The sequence below is a fragment of the Strigops habroptila genome, chromosome Z, assembly GCF_004027225.2.
Source record: "Strigops habroptila isolate Jane chromosome Z, bStrHab1.2.pri, whole genome shotgun sequence".
Taxonomy (NCBI): Eukaryota; Metazoa; Chordata; class Aves; order Psittaciformes; family Psittacidae; genus Strigops; species Strigops habroptila.
The window spans coordinates 58,470,602-58,492,486 of NC_044302.2; the positions used below are offsets into that span (position 1 = coordinate 58,470,602).

Consider the following 21,885-nt stretch of genomic DNA (forward strand, 5'->3'; position numbering starts at 1 on the left):
TTCCCAGTGTAAAAATTCTTTGGCATCCCTGTTAATGGCTTAATTAAATACAGTACATCAACAACACTGGAAGAAACTCTTCTACCCACGGTGGATGTTTGGCACCCCAGAAAAACAGTCGTATGTCTACAATTTCTATAGTGATTGCTAACATGTTTGTAAAGACTAAACTGCACACTCACCAATTACTTACTCTACGCTTGTGGTTTATCTTAAGAATCAGTGTAGGAAACTGCAAATGTTTATTACAAGGCAAACAACAAAGTGTCCAGATAATCAGAGTAGATTAAAACCACTATGTAATAAGAACAAAAATCTGAAAGCTGTACCTGAATTTATTCCAGATTTGTATGTATTCTAAATGTAATTAAACAAGATGCATGACCAACGAAAAGCATAAAACGTATCTGTTGCTGAAAATGAGCACTCCCAGTAAACTCTAGTTTTACATTTCAGACATTAAGCATAGACAATTTTACTTATACTAAATCTGCATCTGTCCCCTTTGTTCCCCCCATCCACGCCCCCCCAAGGAAAACCTGCAAACTGATTTATGTTTGACTTTCTATGCTACAGAGATTCCAGCATGTACTGTGGCAACTGGATTTTTGTTAAGTGGATCTAAGTTGAGAAAACTTGTTTTTTCAAGCCTCAAATCAGAAAAACATAGCATAGAATTTGATTTCAAACACCCAATCTCTAATCCTACCATTTCTCTCACAGAAAAATCCCACAGAGGGTGCTGTGCTGCGTAATTCCCAGCTCTTTCAGAGCTGGCCAATGTAAAAACCACTCCAAAAACCAAATCACAAAAGTAATTTATTAGACCTCCACTTGAGCCTTCTCCTCCTCCCATCCTCTGTGGCTTTGATCATTCATGGTGGCCATTAAGAGAATAACAAGTTTGTTAGAGCTTCTTAAGATGAAAAATGAGGATATAAAAAAAAAAAAAAAAAAAAAAAAAAAAAAGAGTAAAAACAACATTTCCCAAACATTTCTCTTTACCTTGGCACTACAGACTGCTACATTAGCAGGGAGCTGGGAAAACTGCTTCAACTCAAATACATCTCGTACTGCCCACCGGCTCAAGTGATTCTCAGCCTTGCTGGATCCAACCACATTCTGATTTGAATGAATATATGCCACTTCTGGGACACCATCTAATATTAGGAGAAAGATATAATCAAAGATGTGGTTATTCCAAAACTCTGAAGGTATACAGTTGCACTGAAGGATATTGAAATTAAAAAAAAAAAAAAAAAAAAAAAAATTTACATCAAAGTTGTAAAATTTGCTATGATTTTACTCAGCACCAAGTTTCTCAGCTCTATGAAATTAACAACAATCATTAGACTTACTCAGATTTATTTAGATAGTTTAATACTGCTTTCATTTCAATGTGGGGTTTTTTCAGACGGACAAAGAAGTTTCAGAGCATCTACGATTTAAGGGCTGCAATATTAATATAAGTCTTTAACAGAACCAAATCTTCTACATGGTATTTCAAATCTCCAGATCATGTTTTTTTTTTTAATCTACTTTTTATGAACAGCCCTGTCAAGACTTTTAAGGTTTTACATTTCAAATATTTAGATTTGTGAATTCTTAATAAATCTTCAATCTTAGCATCTTTCAACAGACTGAGTTTAATAAACTATTACAATACAACCCATCACCTGGGAAGAAAGGAAAATAAGGCTAGCAGTTAAAAAGTGATACAGAAAGACATTACTGAATAACTCAGCAGAGCACCTACTAATATCTTGTAACAAAAACATGTTTATCAGGAAAAACTTTAAACCTGCCAACAATGATAAATATATGTTACTACTTTAGTAGAAACAAAAAAATTAAAACAACCAGTTACCTAAATATCTGTCCATTGATTCCACTTTCTGCTCTTGATGTTCAAATTCAGTTTTACTTGCAGAAGTTCTACACACAGTGTAACTGCTAGATTTCATTTGTGCAACAGAGGTATCTTGAATACGATAGAGTATTTTAGGCCCAAACCGAACTCTGTCTCTCTGGTTTTTATGCGTATAGTTTTGCTTTCTGGCATGTGTTTTCTCACCTGGCAAGTTGTCTTCAGAGGATGAAAATTCATCTATATTCTGAGAATCACTTTCCTTTTCTTTTTTATTGGGCTTCTTTGTTTGTAGCTGAGGTTTTGAGACATTATCTTGTCTGTTGTTATGGGCATATCTTTCTTTCCATTTCGGAAAGCTAAAAGTTCTTGACTTTCTCAATTTAGAATTATGGTAAATCTCAATATCATCGGACTCATCACTTATGTCACTTGCTCCTTTCAATTCTCTTGTGCTGTTCTTGATGTCTTCAAAAGACATAGTTTTGCTGAAATTTGACTCACTGTTATGGAATCCAAACTGCCTACTGTCTTCCTTAAATACAAACCCCTGTTTTTCTTTTGCTAACTCTTCAAAATTTACAGATGGTGACCTGCATAATTCAACTTTTTTACTAAGCAGTGGTTGCTGGCATGCTGAAACTTGGGTAGGAAAGATGACATCATCATCATCTTCAGAACTGTTTTCAATATCCATGACTGTATCACTGTGCTTTGAAATGCCTTGATCATCACTTTCTACGTCCCCTTCCTCCTCAGAGCCTGATAAAACAAGCCAGTCTGTACTACGCATATTTTGTTTATCAGTTCCATCTGGTGACGGAGCAGTGTTCCCATGCTCCAAAACAGACACATGGCTTTGACATTTCTGAAAATCACTGTGCTTGCTATTGACATTTGTTCTTAAAGTCTGATCATCAGAACTGGAATGATGAGAGTTGTAATTATTCTCCTCTTCTTTGGTAGTTCCAACTTCTCTCTGCAACAACTTAGAGAATCCACACTGCATTAAGGAAAGCTGTCCCTTGGTCACCACTGAATTATTTGCATTGCAAGGCTTCCTTCTGTCACATTTTTTCATGGAAGTTTCCAGAATATCATCATCACTAAAGTCATCACAAAAGTCCGTTTCTTCTCTTATTAAATGTGCCTGAATGCTTTCGGAATTTCTATCTTCTCTACAGTCTGGTTGTTCATACTAAAAAGAAATTACAGCAAAAGTATTTTTAAAAATTTTGAAACCCTAATTCCAAATCAGTGTAAAAAAAAAAGTGGGTTTTCACTGTGTTAACCAAAAAAATGTATAGAACAGTATTACACAATGCCATGGTTTAAACCCAGCTGGTTTATACTAATCTTGTTGCCACTTTTCATCTTTCAAAGGTAGTTTGAAAAATGACTTCATGATGCAAACCTAAATACTGTATAATGACATTCATAAGAAAAATAACCTCACAGCAGTGGTCAACCTCCTTGTGTACGGGGGCTAACAGTTTAAAAGAGCAACAAGTACATAACATTCTGAACTAAAATTACTTGAGGCCTACTGCAATCAAACAAAGTTACCCCCACGCATCCTGAAAACATTTTGAATACACAAAAATCCAGAATACAGCTCTAGAAATATGTATTACTGAGACAAGAAAGATGATAATATGTAAAGCCTGAAGGGTAAATACTAATTTTTTTTTGCATGAAGTTTTAAAATTAACGTATTACTCCTGATATCATCCTATTTAACATGAGCTAAAAAAGTTAGTTTGTCACCAAGATTAATGTGAGATCATGACCATACAGTGATGTAATAGGAATGCGAGGTTATGATGAATGTGATAGCATACTGATTTAAATATTGACATTTACCCACAGAAATCTCCAAAAGCATAAGAGACAGTGACTGATTTTTAGTACCATGCAGTGTGATCTAATCTAACAATATTTTCATGCTTACAATACTATACAGTAGATCTAACTGTTCCTTTCCCAAAACATATGAACAGTGTACAGTCAAAAACATTCATAAAAATGACCCAAGCTGCCCAGGGGGGTGTGAGGGGGGGTGTGGAGGAAAAAAAAAAAAAACCCTCTTCTTCTAGAAAGAACTCTGAGATACAGTATTTAGGCAGGGAAAAAAAAAAAAAAAAAAGAAACCCCACAAAAAAATAAAACCCCATAAAAAACCCCCCAAAACAGACCAAAAAAAACCCCATCCCAAAGAAAACCAAAATAGAGGTCCACAAAACCTGAAGCAAGTTTTCAGTCCTCTAAACTAACTGTACTCCTTTCCGCAATTTCCTAACCAAAATCTTCTAAACAGTAGGTGTCAGATTCTCAACTGACTTCTTGGTCAGAAAGCTGTTATCATGTCATATCATATCATAAGGCTTAAGACATTACAGCGCAATACCTACAGGGGGCCTACAAGAAATCTGAAGAGAGACTTTTTACAAGGGCATGTAGTGACAGAACAAGGGGCAATGGCTTTAAAATGACAGAAGGTAGATTTAGATTAGATACTAGGAAGAAATTCTGTACTGTGCGGGTGGTGAGACACTGGCACAGGTTCCTCAGAGAGGCTGTGGCTGCCCCATGCCTGAAAGTGTTCAAGGCCAGGTTGGATGGGGCTTGGAGTAACCTGGTCTAGTGGGAGGTGTCCCTGACCAGGACAGGGAGGGTTGGAAATGGATGATCTTTAAGGTCCCTTTCAACCCAATCCATTCTATGATTCTATGTTCCAGTAAACAATATTGCTCTGTAATAACAGCATATTAGCAAAACCTTCATTCAGACTGAAGATACGGTATCCAAGGGTTGAAAAGGTCATAGAATACAATATTATCAGATGTTCAGAATATTCCATTTTAAATAGAGAATGAGAGCATGATATTATCTAATACTTTACAATACGTAAAACCAGGGGCAAGCAAGCAATAAAAGATAGCAAATTCAATCTAAGGTAAAATACTATCAGCCTAATTACATACAGTCCATAATTGCCACTACAGCATCAGGAACCAGAAGGACTATCACGCTCTGCTTCATAGTCCTCACCTTTTCTGAGCTGCATGGAGAAGTCTCTTCCTTTAGCCACGTAGTTGCTGTTATGACTCCTGCTTCTACTTGCCCTTCCCTCTAGAACAGTCAAGAATGTTTGTAATAAAAATTGTTATCTGTTCAAGTTAACAAAGGCAAGACCAGTTTTTCTTTCTTTTTACAGAGGTCTGAGCACCAGAAACACAATCAGCAAGACCAGGCTTGTATTTTGGCAATACAGTTACTGCTCTTTGATCTAACGCATATCCTACAGTAAAAGCAACATACTGCATAAATTTAGAGGATCTTATTCACACGCTATTTTATTAATTTTAAACTTTTTTTCCTACAGCAGAATGCCTACTTCAATGCTTATATTACATGCCATGTTTTAATTTAATTTAGAGAACTTTTGAGCTTAATAACCCCAAAGTTACTCTTTTGGCTATGCTACCTTTGCATTACTGTATTACACTCCCAAGCCTCCTCCTAGCAAAGGCAAAATAACACAACAGAGGGAAAGAAACCTAGAATAAAGCTGCAATAAACTCCAAGATGCAAGTTTGCTGCAGCAAACATACTGGATACTGCATATACTTAAAATCAGTTTGCACTATACAGTGTGGAATTGGACCAAAAAGACTTTTTTTAGAGTAACTAAGAAATTAAAGCATGAAGCCTCAGTTATTTGCTCCCACCCTGTAGCATTTTTAAATACAGCATTCTAAAATACATGTTATTAGACAGTTTTTGACACCTCAAAATGTACCATATAAAGGTTACTGTGATCATAAAAAAGTATTCCTATAATCAGAATTCTGGCTTAAAAGGTCACTGATCTACTACTGATGAATAAAAGGCACCTGTACACAGTGTTGACAATATATGGAAGTATCACAACAATAAGTTATGGCATTTTTATTAGGAAAAGAAATATATTGGCAAACTTTTGAGAATTATAATCAGAACTTTTCCCAGTTTTTTTGTTTGATTTAAGGAAATTTAGCTGGTCTACATCAGAGTCAGAAATTAGCATGCCTGTTTCACTTAAGGCACTCCTAGACAGGTACTGTTTAAATTCCACCATTCAGCTTTATAAAGTGTTTCTATTCAAAATTATAACAAAACATCTCATGAGGAAAGGAAAAACGTAAAACTAATATCCAAAAGTAAAAGGGTAAGACTTCACACCTCCAGGATGTCTTTGGTAAGACAGGACCCATGAGTCCTGAGTTTGAAAAGGTTATGGATCCCAAAAAGCTCTCCTTGATGTTCCTTTGATCCTTGCACTGCCTCAAAATACCGCTTGGCATTTTCACTTCCAACCACCGCACAGTGAAGTTGCTAAAACAGAACAACACAAGAGATTTCAGAAGTGTTTGCTCCAACCACTCATCAGAATTTCCTGGCATCCACATTATATACACAGCTTTAGTTGGAGCAGGAAAAAATTCCTAAGGGAGGATATTTTGTTTTAATTTTCCTGGCAGATGTCGGTATAATAGATTGTGTTATAATATGAACCTGCTTGGTTTTGCTGAATTAAAAAAATAAAAATATTTCAAGTCTTTTACTTCATTGTTGTGTAATATCAGACATCTACTGTACACACTACTGCCACTTCTCTGTATCTTGACTGCTCATTTTTCCTCAGTACTAAATTCTTGCTAATTTTTCCATAGTCCTTTGCATTGTATGCTTACTTGGTAAGGCCTAAATAAGGCCACAAGATTACTCTGTGATCTCTGAATATTTTAATTATCATGCATTCTAAGTAGACTGAAGAGAAGTGGCTTAAAAATCTTCTAGGTAAAAAGGAAAAACAAGTAAATGGTTTGTCAAGCAGAATCAAAACATTTTTGCAGTCAGGCAGGTTTAGCTGCATTTCAATGACTGTAAATTTTCCATACTTACATAATTGGTCTATTTGACTTTAAATGGAATAACATCAAAACCATGGTTTTATGGATACAAGACCTGTACTATTTTTTGTAACAGTCTCTAAGCAGTTGGTAGTTCTTCAATTCTACTCCTAGTTCTAGCACTCAACAGGCATTTTCCTGGACAGCACATCTCTGGAATTATACAGGCCAGTAACTGTACAGTCGAATTCTAGTTTAACTTTAGCTAAGCACAGTTTACATCTTTCTTGAATTACTAATTTTATTTACAAAAGTATACTTTAAGATACATATATAACTTATCTGGGTTTCTCTTATGTTAGATTTCAATTTTATTTACATCAGATTATTCAATCACAAAGGACTACGTCAGATAATCAAACACCACTAATAAAAAAAGAATTTAGCAATTTTAAAGTCAAATAGATCCCTTGGTAAGAATACACTACAAACACGATAAAGCATTTTCACATAAATCCATTTCCTGAAAAGCACAGATGACAACATTTAGCTCTCCGAGAGCGCACTTGCATAGTTCACCAAAAGCTACGCGTCCACAGGTCCTCTTGGTTTCTGAACTTTCAATAGCAGAAAAAAGCATTCGCTTCAAAACTTACTGAAAATTTCCTAACTGTGCTCATGTCAATAGCAGGGAATGCAATTCAAGTGTAGACTAAAAAAAATTAGAATTCTAGATTTATTCTGTTTATTGCTTCCTATTCAACTTGAAAAACACGAGTCAACTTGGGGGAAAAAAAAAGCCACCACGAAAACAAACCAACCACATGAGCCTTTCAAGAAGTTTTATAGATGCCTTTTGGAAAAACCAAACAGACAATATCCAGGTCTTTTTTATCTACAAGATTACCAACTGCAAAGACCTCTGTGAAGCATGACTCTCCTCCTCCAGGATTTTAGTGAATACAGCTGGTGGTAAATTGCTATTGCTCATTTTGTTAGCCTGAGATCTCGCCTACTGATATTTGCTGTTGAAATTAATACTTTTAAGTGTTCTGCATGACAAAAACTTTGAAACAGGATGCTCTCTAAGCTTTTCCATGAATGTGGATATAAAGAATAAATCAACTAGTTTTTCTGGCGATGAACGCTCCTTTAGACCTTGCTAAAGGAGCCCATAAAGCAGCGCAATTCCTGCTCCTGATGTGTTTGAAAACCAAATTATTATTGTACAATCATAGAATACCCGGTTGGGAGGGACTTCAAGGATCACCTTGGCAAAAGCATGGTCTAGCAGGATGTCCCAGCACCCTGTCCGGCCATATCTTAAATGCGTCCAATGTTGGGGAATCCACTGCTTTCCTGGGGAGATTACTCAAATGGATTCTTGCTGCGAAAAAGTTCTTGCTGCGAAAAATTCTCCCCTTGTGTCCAATTAGAATCTCTCTGGGAGTAATAGGTACCCATTACCCCTTGTCTTTTCCACAACTTCTTGTAAAAAGGGAGTCTCCATTCTCTTTGTAGCCACCCTTTAAATACTGGAACATGGTGATAAAAGTTTCCCCTGAGCCTTCTCTTCTCAGGGCTGAACAAACCCAGCTTTCTCAGCCTTTCCTCACACAGCAGGCTTCCCTGTCCTCTGACAATTCTCGTGGCACTTCTCTGGACCCATTCCAGCCTGTCCACATCATTTTTGTATGGCAGGGACCAAAACTGAACACAGTATTCCAGGTGTGGCCTAAAAAAAGCCAAGTATAGTGGGATATGACTTCTTTATCTCTACGGGTGATGTCCTCATTGATGTAACCCAGCATCTTGTTGGCTTTCTTTGCTGCAGCTGCACACTGTTCACTCATATTGAGCTTGTTGTCCAGCAGGACCCTCAGTCTCTTTCCACAGAGCTGCTCCCCAGCCAGGTAGATCCCAGCCTGTGCTGCACTCTTGGATTGTTTTGCCAGGTGCAAGACCTTCCACTTTTCCTTGTTGAACTTCATACGGTTCTTGTTTGCCCACTCTTCCAGCCTATCCAGGTCCTCCTGCAGAGTGGCTTCCCCTTCCATAGTGTCCATTTCCTGACTCAGTTTGGTATCATCAGCAAAGTTAATCAGGGTAAGCTTGATCCCACCTTCCAGATCGCTTATGAAGGTACTAAGCAGTCTTGGGCCCAACATCAATCCCTGTGGGAGCCAACTAGTGACAGGTCGCCAGTTTGAAGACAAGCTATTAACCAAGCTATTATTCTGATCTCATCAGGAAATAGTTGCTAGATTCTGTGTTCCTCAAACTTTTGGTTTTCCCAGTCTTAGGTGTTTAAACTTATCAATGCAACTAGCAAAATTTAGAAAGAGCAAGTGTTCCAGATTCAGTATTCTGGCAAGCAACATCACTTCTTCTCTTCATAATAGCAGAACTACAAGCTGGTTTCCCCTTCTTTTACAAGCAAGTTTTTACATGCAGGAGAGTAGCAATGCCTTCTTGCTTTTCTTCCATACCACCAGCAAGATTTTTGCTTGACTTTCTCCAACCCTTCGTGAGAAAAAGCTGTCTACATCAGACTGCTGCAGATACTAACTACAACTCTCAAAGATATATTTTACAAGTCTTAAAATTTTCTGTACAATCTGTTAAATGTATATTGTATAATTAAGCTGTCCAAAGTTACAGAAAAACTCAAATACAAATATAATTGTTTTATTCTTTAACAATTACTAAATATTATAGCTCTGCATAAGTTAACAGCATATATCATAAAACCAAGATAAACTACAATTTTGCTATAGGCTAACTTTGCTTTCAGTCACTGAAAATGCTTAAAAGAGATCCCAATTTAAATAGTTTCTGAACTTTACCTGTTTATAAACTTGCCGCAAGTACATCATCTCCTCCACAGTTCCCAAGGATATCAGTCTAAACACTTTAACAGGTTTGTATTGGCCAATCCTATAAGCTCTGCAAGGACAATGGCATATTAAAAAGCATTCTTCTCAGTTGAAAAAAGAAGGCAGTCTTAGAAGCAGTAAAATAAATAAGTAAATAAAAGCATTCCAATAAAACACTAGTACTCTAAATCATTTATGAGTTGGTTGTGTTTTTTGCTAGTTCATATTTGTTGGGTTTATTTGGGTTCTTTTTTTTTTTTGTTGGGTTTTTTACTTTCCCAAATTTTCCTCAGTATTTAATTCCCCTTCTCTTTACCCTTAGTTTTCAGTTTTTCTTCCAAGGCCTTTCCAGTTGAAAAATCTCTCTCCCCAGTTTGTACCACAAGGCCTGTCTCCCACCTCTCTTGAAAACACATCTTCCAATATGTTTTCTCTCTTGTGTTATTTCACCACCCCATCCCACGTCTCCATCTGCTCTTGCATAAGGTATTTTCCTATTTGCATTATACAGGAGTTAGATCACAAGATTGCTCGGGGCAGTCTGTTCTTTCTTAACTTTATATATTACTTTCCAAGTCACAACATCATAAAACAGCTAATAAACAGGCAGTGTTCTATCTGAATGGTAAATTCTGAGACTTCTAATAGATTATATTCCAAAAATTCAAGAGAGGCTGATCCAATTTATAGAAATGTGATCTTACAAACGTTCTTTAAAGGCAGACCCTTTCAACAATATACATTGCTGAAACAGATATTTCTCTTAGAAGTCAGAAAGACTCTTAAGATGGAATTACATAACTGGATGGGACAACAGAAACAAGTTTATTTCTGCTCATGAAAATATACATGTATCTATTGAATTTATAAGGCTTCTAGTATTTTTTCACTTCAGCTATTCAGAAGTCTGTCCTGAATTTCTAGGGAAACATCCTACACTCAAAAAGCCCTGAAAGAAAAATCCAGATTCCTGGAAATACTCCAATGGCATAGTATCAGAGATGGAAGTGAGTGCTGAAGAGACACGAATCTCCACAAGGGTGAAGCGGAAAAGAACATAAATTTTTTCTCTAAGGATTCTGGAATTCAAAACATCACTTGAACTAGGGTCAACGACAATGCATTTTGTCTTGAAAAACACAGGAGAAATGCCATCCAGCTACACAGACACACACGTTCTAGAGATCATGAAAAGTTACAGGAACTATGGTTGTTGTTTGCTTGGGTTTTGGTTTTTGGTTTTGTTGGTTTTTGGTTTGGGTTTTTTTTTTGGGGGGGGAGAGGGGGGTGGTGGTGGTGGTGTGTGTTGGTTTGTTTCGGGGTTTTTTGTTTGTTTGGGTTTTTTTATGACCCTACGTAACAGTGCCACAAAAATAAAATGGAAAATAAGAAATAAAATTCAGGGTTTTAATTTTAATAATTTAGCTGGACATTTCTTACTGTCTTGTGGACAAGCAAAACTATATTAAAAATTTCTTCCCTGAGGAAAATTCTAGTTGGACAATCAGATTAAAGAATCAAAGCAAAAGAAGAATACAACATGGACTGAGTTCTGTATTTTGAGAACATACCTGTCAATAGCTTGAAGATCATTTGCTGGGTTCCATGTAGGATCAAACAATATAACAACATTGGCACCAACAAAATTAAGACCTAGTCCACCAGCCCTAAAAATATAAAAAAGAAAAAATAGGACTATTTGACTGTAAGAAAAACAGAACTCCCCCTCCTCCTCCCGCAGTGTATTAAATCCACATTGACATGCCTTTCCCCTGCATAAAAAAGACCACAATAGAGATACTGAAAATAGTGGGGTATAGCTTTGTGTTACTATTGTGTTAATAACCACCAAGTCCTCAAATAACCATTGCTGTAAAGCGCAGTCTTCTCACTTAAGTAAGAAGGTTACAAACTATATGACTAGCTGTCATAATCAACTGCTATCACTTTACTATAGTAGAAGCCCTGATTGCTACTTCATACTCACTAAGCCCTACACAGGTCAACTCCCCCAATGATTATACTGAAATTCATAACCACTTTCATGCCAGTTAACATTGTAGAAGCAGGAAAACTACAGCTTAAATAAAGAGTCTGCATTAAATTTCACTTCCTCTAATGCCAGTACATAATTTTGCAGTAATGCTATGCAGCTTCTACTAAAATGGTCACAGTTTAGGGTATGTCGTATCTTTAAGAATTAACAACTGTCAGTTACTTGGAGCTTGGCATGTGCATAGCTGAATGTTTTATTTTGTAGGAATAAAAGTGAGGAAAACACCACTTTTCATCCAGCAGCAAATCAGGCAAATAATAAGAATTCTTTTCAACTGGCTCAACCAGCATTCCTACAAAAAGAAACAAGATCCTAAACAAGCATAGGCTAAATACTATTATTAATTTAACTATTGAAACAATTCTTCACATTGACACAGGCAGCACTAATTTCAAGTGTGGTTTTTTCCTTAATGAGGTACTGCAAAATTGAAAATGTCAATTCCATTTAATTTATCACGCACCTAATTTTGGAAGATTACTTTATATTTTGCACAGGGAAAGTTAAAGTTTTCAGGTATAAGAATGAATGGAGACAGAAACTAAGAGCTTATGGAGCCCCACCAGCTTTTGGTCTTCATGGAATCCCTGTCAATGTAAATACAGTTGTGGTCTCTTCCTTCCATGTGTGGTGTGGTGTTGGGTTAGTCAACTCTGGAAAGAGAGAGGATGTGGGAACCTGCCAATATTAATGAAGGTTTCTGGAGGATAAGCATTCTCAAAAGTTTTAAATGCTTAATAAAAATCTTTGTATTTTTCAGAATACCTTACTGTATGTTGGAATTTTGGTGTATTTCTTTTTAGTGAAGATAGAATTCAGCCTCTCATCTTACCAAACCAGCCCTGCAGTCAGAGTGAAACATAAGTCAACATGTTTCTCCAATGCTTTTTCATAAAAAACTGCAATATTTGAAACCGAAATATGAATTACACCTCAGTGCAAAGCCTTAGCACAAGTAAAACAGACTGCCTATAAAAATTAACTAAACAGGCTACTCAGCTTTTTAAAGATTTTGCCTTTCATTGTTTTTAGGTATGCCACAAACATTCAGATACTCTAAAATGGAAAAAGAATGGCTGCTATATCCTTCATGGAGACAATGAATGCAGTAATAGTTAGTGCACACTAAGTAATACCTTCCATTTTAACTAGCTGTTAGTCATTATTGCAAGATGGTCCATGCAAATTACTGTAGTATGACTCAAATGAAGGGCCCTGTATGAAAGGTCTCATAACAGCTCTGTTACAAACAACAGTTTTCAAAAGATCATCTTACTTAAAACTGCACACTGTGATAATTAAATGGCTTGGTTTTATAACTCATCACTGACAGTTTAATACCTCAATGTTCACAAGTTACAAAACAACATGACATTAGGAAAGTTTCCACAACAGCTTTGACTACATAATTCTATTTACCAAGGTAGGTTTTTATAGTTTACAAGTTCTCTGTTTCAGTGAGATCTTGTGGCTGAGAGAAGTTTGGATGTGATTACATGCACATTAAAAATTATTTGTGACAGTTGCAAAGAATTAAAGTTAAATGAAGCCCTGTAAAAGGTAATGGACAGTAATTTGAGAATGCTCCAGGTAGAAAGAAAGTGCATACTGTAACCTTTCATGATAAAAACTGTCTACAAATTTCTGTAGCCATCATCTCTTCATCTTTTAAGCACTACTCCACATAATAAGGAAAACTGAGAAGCAGAAATAGATTTTCATTTATGATTATTCTGAAAGACTTAATCCAGAGAAAGACTAGCATGGAAAACCCAGTCAAACACTTTGTAACTTTTATCAAGGGCCTGCCTTTAATCATAGAATGGATGGGATTGGAAGGGACCTTAAAGATCATCCAGTTCCAACCTCCCTGCCACAGGCAAGGACAACTTCCACTCAAAGCCCCATCCGACCTGGCCTTGAACACTGCCAGGGATGGCGCAGCCACAGCTTCTCTGAGCAACCTGTGCCAGTGTCTCACCACCCTCACAGTAAAGAACTTCTCCCTACTATCTAATCTAAATCTACCCTCTGTCAGTTTAATGCCATTCCTCCTGTCCTATCGCTACATGCCCTTGTAAAACATCCCTCTTCAGATTTCTTGTAGACCCCTTATAGGTATTAGCAGGCCGCTCTAATGTCTCCCTTAGGCTTCTCTTCTCCAGGCTGAAAAAGCCCAACTCTCTCAGCCTGTCTCAATAGGAGAGGTACTCCAGTCCCTCTGATCATCTTTGTGGCCTCCTTTGGACTCGCCCCAACAGGTCCACATCCTTTTTGTTTTAGGGGCCCCAGAGCTGAATGCAGTACTCCGAGCGGGGTCCCATGAGAGCAGAGTAGAGAGGGAGAATCACCTCCCTCAACCTGCTGATCACGCTCCTTTTGATGAGCCCAGTATACGGTTGGCTTTCTGGGCTGCAAGTGCACACTTGAGAAGCTCATGTTGAGCTTCTCATCAGTCAACACTCTCAAGTCCTTCTCCTCAGGGCTGCTCTCAATTAATGATCTATACTTAACGGTTTGATAGAATTGACAAGCTCTGAAGAAATCAATCATGTTTTCTCTCAACACCCATAAAATATATTTATCCATACAGCTTCATTAGTCATAGCTATCAATAAAGATATTACAGATACCTATGACTATGTTTGATACTAACCTTAGCTGCTAGACTTGAGGTCTTGCTATATAGACAGGTGGTATTTTTTGTTTGTTTGGCATTTTTTTTACTTAAGGCTCCATTTCTCAGAAAACTCACCAACCAATTAAAAGCAGGTTTCCCAAATGTCTATGGGCTGTACATAGCCAATTCCAGGCAGAAACAGTACTTTGCACGTATTAAAAAAAAAAAAAAAAAAAAAAGGAATATAAACTAGGAACATTGTAAATTTACCAGTGAAGTCACCGCCACTGTCTGCTCCATCAATGGCTAACTTATAAATTGCTGGTTCCTGTTTTAAAGTTGGATGTTAGCTATGCCAGTGGAATATAATGGCAAACTCAAGATCGCTGCGCAGGGAATTCATCCTTTGCAGAATGCATTTTTGCAGCCAAAAGGCTGTGCGAGTATTTTCAGCAAAAATCGACATTTGGTTCTCCAAGCAATGGGACTTTTGGAACACGTACAGGTTGACGACACGGAACAGTTGGCCAAAACCAGACATAACTGCATGACTCAATTCTGCTAATTTACTATGTGTTGAGAAATAAATATATTTGTTGTGGTTTAAGCCCAGCCGGTAACTCAGCACCACACAGCCGCTTGCTCACCTCCCGCTCCCCCGAGCAGGATGGGGAGGAGAATCAAAAGAATGTAAACCCCGTGGGTTAAGATAAGAACAGTCCAGAAACTAAAGTATAATACAAAACTACTACTACTGCTACGACTACTACTCCTACTACTAATAATAATGATAAGGAAAATAACAAGGTGAGAGAATACAACAGCTCACCACCTGCCGACCGATACTCAGCCCGACCCGAGCAGCAATCTGGGCCTTCTGGGTGACTCCCCCCGGTTTATATGCTGGGCATGACATGCTGTGTATATGGAATACCCCTTTGGCTAGTTCAGGTCAGGTGTCCTGTCTCTGCTCCCTCGTGGGATACTACTTGTGCCCCTCCTTATTGGCAGAGCATGAGAGACTGAAAAGAGCTTGACCAGGGTAAGAGCTACTGAGCAACAACTAAAACATCCATGTGTTATCAGCATTATTCTCAGACTGAAGTCAAAACACAGCACTGTGCCAGCTTCTACTGGAGGGAGAAAAAAATAACTGTTACAGCTGAAACCAAGACAATACTGTAAAGTCCTGTTGCCTGAAATCTGAGTGAGAGGGAAAATCGATCTCTTGTAGAACTAGGATAAATCACTTTCTGATTTCCAAATGATTATTAAATTCCCAAAGGAAATATTAAAGCTGCTTCCATTACTGTGTATTAAGCAAGAAAAAAGATCACCTCGTGTTATCTGTGATAAACTACACAAAGTATCACCCCTTATGTTTTGCTTGGTAAACACTGGTTATATTGACTGCAATTCCATCATTGTTCCTTCCATTTACTCAGTAAGATGAGAAACACTAAAACCAATAGAATCAAGTCGCATCTCAAGTATCATCAGCAGGTACAGAAACCTCACCAGTCTCTGTATTCACAAGCTCTCATAACGAAGAGGAGAAAGTCCTCTTTTTACCTGACCTTCATTTTCAGTTCCATGTAAATTAACGGATGAGAACTGAAAAGGTTACGATTATGCGTCTAAACTAGACGGGCAGAAGCACGAACTAGAGAGTCCTTCCTAATGCTATGGATACAGTTAAGTCCCTACAGTCTTCAGAGACAATGAACAAGAACTGATGAAGGTCTTAGGGAAGCTGTGGCCAGATTCCACATTTGATTGAGACTACAAACAAATGTAAAACAATTTTAAACTAGGATTCAGAAGACTCACTTGCTTCAGATCTTAGAAATTCTCATAAAGCAGAGAACAGAGGAAGGGAGGAAGCCTCCAAATATTATAGGAAGCTTCTGAGCACAGCAGTGAGTCTATGTTTACTAACAGATGAGAACAATTACCTTTCTCAGAAAAGTAATCCTTCACAAAGTCATCAAGCAAAATGCAGAGTGATCTATTTACTAAACATTAGGAATACAGAATGAAACAAATTACAAGTTAAATTTTCTTACATTGTAGATACAAGACATATGTTAATTTCTTGAATGCTGTTGAACTCTCTTACAATTCTCATTCTATCTTCTGATTTCGTATTTCCATCAAGTCTTCGGTAATCTAGCCCAGACGCCATACAGTATTGTTCCAGCACATCCAGCAACTGGGTGGAAAAAAACCAAAAAAACCCAGGATTAAGTGCTTACTATTATCTTTTTAATTAAACATAATTACAGAGGACATGTTTCTAAAACAAAAGGAGATGTTCTATTTTCAATAGATCAAGAATTGAAAATGAGAGCAAATCTTTGTAATTTTGATATCAATATCCTTGACTCTCTTTAGCTGTGATTCTACAGCACTCAAGGTGACCGATATTGGTCTGCTGTGGTCTCACTCAATCATCCAACCCTGGCTTCCTGTCCCACCCCTAAGAAATGCTGAATCAGTTCAACTCAATAAACTGGAAGGCAGCTTAAACAGTTTTCTACCTTCTTAGCAAGTTACAATAGCTTGAAATACAGTAAATGAGCACCAGTGCCAGCAAAGAAGCACACGGGTATGCACAGTCAGAGTTCAGAGGGATGAAGTGAAAGAAACTGCAGTAACCAGCAGGCAGTCTGGTCTTGAACACCATGAAGCGTGGCCTAAAGACATATGAGTATTTTGCTACTGCATCCAAATATTAAACTTGCAATCTTTCTTAAAGCAAAAGAGTATTAAATATTGAAGACTATGAACTGTCATTGATGCTATTATTTTTTAATACTTTTTAGTGCTACCATCACACATATTTAAGAAAATAGTATTTTAGCTTGCACCGTTTCAGGAAACACATTACTCCTTAACAAGAAAATCGAGGAGCAAGTCCCTTAAAAGTAAAATGTGCATACACCTCTTGCTCTAGTTAAACAGCTTTAAGTTCAAACCAACTGATGCAGTAAGTCTCAGGGTTGAAGTTTCATGGCTGCTGATGGTCAAAAGCCAGTAGAGAAGAAGAAATTTAACTACTTTAAGTGGTAACACAAAGGTTGTAGGATCCTTCAGTTGTACTTTGCTGTGACACTGCTCTAACTCAAGACATACCAGCTGAACTCAGTATGAGCTTTCTACATCTGAAGTAATATAACAATTTTAAAAAGCTCTTAAGGAAGGCAGCAGAGTTTTTCATTTGTTTTGCTATCACCATTTTTACTGTGAGAGAACATAATGTTTCAATGTGCTTCTGGAGCATGTTGCACTGTCCTCATCATTATTACCCACAGCACAGAGAGAAAGAGAATGTAGTTGACAGCTGTCACCTCAGGGCTTTACACTTCAGAACTTGCTGCTGCAGTTAATCTACAAAAATCATATGGAGCTCACCTTTGTGGAAAAGGAGAAAAGAAGAACTTTATCCTTGTTTCTTCGGAAGTGATTTAAAAGCTGCTGAAGGACCTGTAAATGAACCAGAGATTTTACATACAGGTCATCTCACACACACTTACTTGTGTTTTCAACCTCTGAACAGGCTACACGGTAATTAATTGTTTGCAAAGCCAAACAGAGGCATACCAGAAAACACTACTAACACAATAAATGTGCCAAAAGTACATTTTTTCAGTGATGTACTTGGAACTTCTGCTGTAAAAAGGCAATCATACCACTAACAGGTAAATTCAGAAGCTATTTGTGTCAGTGCATAGACTGCAAAAAACATTCCTTTTCTCATGTGCTAGCTCAGCTTATGAATTCTTGCACTTCACAAATGCACAGAGTCCCCTGAAAACATGAAGGCCTGCTTAAACTTTCTGTGCTACATCTGAGCTCAGAACTGCTTGGAACTTGTCTTCTTAAAATAATCAGTGAGATGTACGCCCCTCCCCACTCCCACTCTTGCCTGTTGCTCTGTTTACAGTAGGATCCAGCTTCCCAGACTCTGCACGGACCTTGAAATGCCAATAATCCGCCCACACACAACGCTGTTCTGGTAGGGAAGCAAATAATCCAAAGCCTTGTGTATAACAGTGATACTGTTATTCTCAAAAGAAGCATGTCCACATCTGGCAATGGCAGCTCCAGAGTACCGAGCAGAAGCAATACACAAAGGGGAAAGAGGAATTCTCTGTACCAGGCCTGCAGCCTTCTCCCACTGGGCAATAAATATTTAAAAAATTGTATTTATTCAGTGATAAACATATAACTGTTAATCAACACTGATTTCACTAAAAGCCTAACAAATCTTTCTCAACCAAATAATGATGAATGTTTGTATTAATTTTACAATTCTGGATAGTATCTAGACTATAAAGTATTAATTATATCACTTATAAGCCTTTTTGTATGTGTTAGCCAGCCAGTTACAAGTGAAAACAAGGTACGAATGAGATAATTTGTCTGGTTTCATTGTACAAAAATATATAAACCAGTATTTATTTTATTGGGAAAAGTCTGTATCAGGTAATTTAAAAGAGCTAAATGACTTACATTTGCATTTCAATTTAGCCACGTAGAATAAAACCAGTGGCATTCTTTGAAAGTAGAAGGAATTTGGCTACTGTATTGTTATTATTAAAGTACGGGTCAAATAATGAATTTCCTATAAGAAAACACACAAACAAATCCACCCATTTTGTTTAAATAAAATGGATCAATGTCATGCCCTCTGGGATTTCAGGTATTCTGAAGTGAAGAACAGTTCTGACAAACAAGGAAAAATAATGGTTTTGCACCAAAGAGAAATAAATTCTGTACTTGTGTACCAAATCCTGAAAGTTGTTAAGTCTGAAAAAGACACACTTGATCGGACTCAAACAAAAGTCGAGTGCTCTTTTTAAGAGACCACATGGATTTAAATTCGTATCTCTCCATTATTACACATGAGTTGTCTGTGATGAAACGTTATCTCTCACATTTAAGAACACCTTGTTTGCATACAGATGTCCAAGTTAGCCCACAGTGTTTTTAGGCTTCAAAACCACACCTGCCTGGGTTAGTGTTATGTTTAATGGCAGAAGCTACTATAATTTGCAAGATGCTCTGAAAGACATCCATATTCCTACTGAAATAATGATAGTATGCTAGGCAAAAATAAGTAAGATCATAACCTCTGCTCTCTTGCCACCTCAATTATGCTCATACTCTGGCACTGCAATAGCAGAACCTTCTTCCTTACCGCTCAAGACCACTGCACACAAGCATGAGAAAAACCTTACTGTTACCAGCCAAGGTTACACCTAACCTACACAGCCACAGCCAGCTGCACCCCTGAGAAGTTGCTGCAGCCTGTTCTGTCCCAGAAGCAACTTAGACCTACAGCCATGGTGTGCAACAGATTCCTCCCAATAGGCACATGATGTTGGGATCTCTGCCTTAACTTAGGCATTTCTGCTTGCCTGTGTTGTTCGCTACTCCATCAAAACACATATAATCAAAATGTTGTAAGGCAGTACTGGAGTGAAGGATGCAATAGCCTTAAGAGACAAATTTCTAGAGCAAGGAAAATTAAAATTTTTAACCAATAAAAGAAAAGCTTCATAAGCACCACTGAAGATCACAGACTTAATTTTTACAGGGTTTTTTTTTTTATATAATTTGCTGTAGCTAATTTAACAATAAAGTTGCCTTTCATGAGATGATTACGTGTTTATAAGCAAGCTAATATGCAGGCCTCTCACACGTATGTAGTAACAGAAAAGAAAGATGTAGCTCACGTAATAACAAATCAATAAAGTGATAACCACTACTGCTGCTAGAAAAACATGGCCCTGCCACTGCTTCCCTGAAGGTCCCAACTAGCAACTGTGAATATGAAGATTTGTAGACAGCAAAAATACAGGACACTCAATCCTGCATAACCTCTCACCTTCAGTCACTCTCAGGCCAGGAACACTCCTAAACATAGTATGGTTTTGTTTTTAATTAGCTATTTTAGATGTCTTTTCCAGTTATTCACCCTGTTCCCCTCTGAAACCAGAGAAAGTCACCATTTTTGAGGTAAGGAGTTTCACAGGTTTAGACTTAACACATTTATTTAGTTCATCTTTAATGTGGCTATGGTTAGCTTCATTTGATGCCCAAAGGGTTAGAAGACACAATAAGCACTCACACATCTTCACCAGTTCTATGCTACTCGTGATTGTGTAGGCCTCTCTCAAATCTACCCTAGGACATTGTTTCCAGGCTGAAGAGCCCCATCATATTTGGCTGTTTCTGTCCCACTGTCCTGATCACCTTTGTGGTCCTTCCCTGAACCCTTCTCTGAACCTTTTCAAGGTCTAACAGATGCTTTTTGAGAGAAGGGACTGGAACTACCCACAATACTGAAGGTGTGCAGAAATCAGTAAGCCCATGATGATTTTGTTTTGCTTCATTTCTCAAATATTTCTGATTGCCACTCCGTAAATGGTTTCGTGGTACTCTCTCTCATAATATGACCCCAACCTCTTGAGTGTAAGGGTAATTTCTGTGCCCATTGCTGAATATGTGAAGCTAACATCTCAGATTATCTCAGTATCACAGATCACTCCTACCAGTCTGCTCAGAGGCACCCTGATCCATGACAGGAGCTACCTGTTGTCATGGTAGTGCAACATATATCATTCATAAACAGAATTATTAAAAAACAATTATAAGGTGCACATTTTCTTATAACCATATATTACGCCAGCAGACCTATTACTATTATCAATACTTAATTTTCCTCTGAAGAACATGTTTACCTTCATTTTTCCACTGTACTTTGGATCTGAAATTGTTTCAAAAGCTGCATCTTTGCTTAACTGCACAAAATCTGGAAAACTGGAAAACACTTGGCTGCACACCCGTTTGATATGTGCTTCCTGGAAAAAAAGCAGAAAGTTTGAGTAAGCACTAAAAATTACAGAGTTACATTGGGAAACCAATAAGCCATACAAGGAGTTAAACAAGCTGAAATAAGTGATCTGCTCAAGTATTTTTATTCAGTTCTCTTCAAGAGTGCTGGATAAAACATATCCGCTGTGTTTCAGTTTGCTTCATTCAGAAAGGCTCTTAATCTGAAACCATGGATTCTAGTTCCTATGGTAAGAGACATCCAAAATTTCTAGAGAGAGACTGCAATAGGACTGGCCAGAATTATCAGTCCCAAGAACTCTGATGGATTGAGGTTTGCATTATCCAAAAGTTGTGTACCAGCATTTCTCTTGACCCTCTGGCATAAGCCAATATGGGAATTACATACTGTTCCACCAATATGACAAAAAAACAATATAGGAAATGGATTTAAACTATTCAAGAGCCACTGCTGGAATTTGGATAGCTCAGATCTTGAACGTGACTACACACTTTAAGTCTACCTTTCCAGAAGAACAGAAAAGGTCTTGTGACTCGCCTAAAAAACAGCACATGTGATGGACTTTAATCCTAAAGGTAAGAAATACTACAAAATATCAGTTTCTTCAGTAGATTTGAGAGGTTAATAATTTTGTACAATGTAAGACATTAAGTCTCAAAATACTGCTATATTGTTATTCCTGTGGCTATTTAAACTCTCAAATGTTATT

The 21,885-nt window shown here is 37.5% G+C and overlaps 1 protein-coding gene across 7 annotated transcripts in view; it reads right to left on the reverse strand.

The window, feature by feature from the left end:
- ERCC6L2 (ERCC excision repair 6 like 2) overlaps positions 1-21,885 on the reverse strand; it is a 61,970-nt gene that overhangs the window by 23,244 nt on the left and 16,841 nt on the right. The window contains exons 9-18 of one of the 7 annotated variants that reach the window (XM_030511843.1): positions 21,064-21,183; positions 17,729-17,800; positions 16,381-16,526; positions 11,210-11,305; positions 9,609-9,708; positions 6,092-6,244; positions 4,919-4,999; positions 1,868-3,065; positions 1,006-1,160; positions 48-865 (exon numbers count right to left, since the gene is read on the reverse strand). In XM_030511843.1, the coding sequence (XP_030367703.1) occupies positions 566-865; positions 1,006-1,160; positions 1,868-3,065; positions 4,919-4,999; positions 6,092-6,244; positions 9,609-9,708; positions 11,210-11,305; positions 16,381-16,526; positions 17,729-17,800; positions 21,064-21,183 (2,421 nt within the window). In that variant the 3' untranslated portion in view covers positions 48-565. Of the gene's footprint in view, positions 1-47; positions 866-1,005; positions 1,161-1,867; positions 3,066-4,918; positions 5,000-6,061; positions 6,245-9,608; positions 9,709-11,209; positions 11,306-12,459; positions 12,537-16,380; positions 16,527-17,728; positions 17,801-17,875; positions 18,495-21,063; positions 21,184-21,885 lie in introns of those variants that run through there. The other 6 variants (XM_030511844.1, XM_030511845.1, XM_030511846.1 and 3 more) reach the window with 6 other exon arrangements.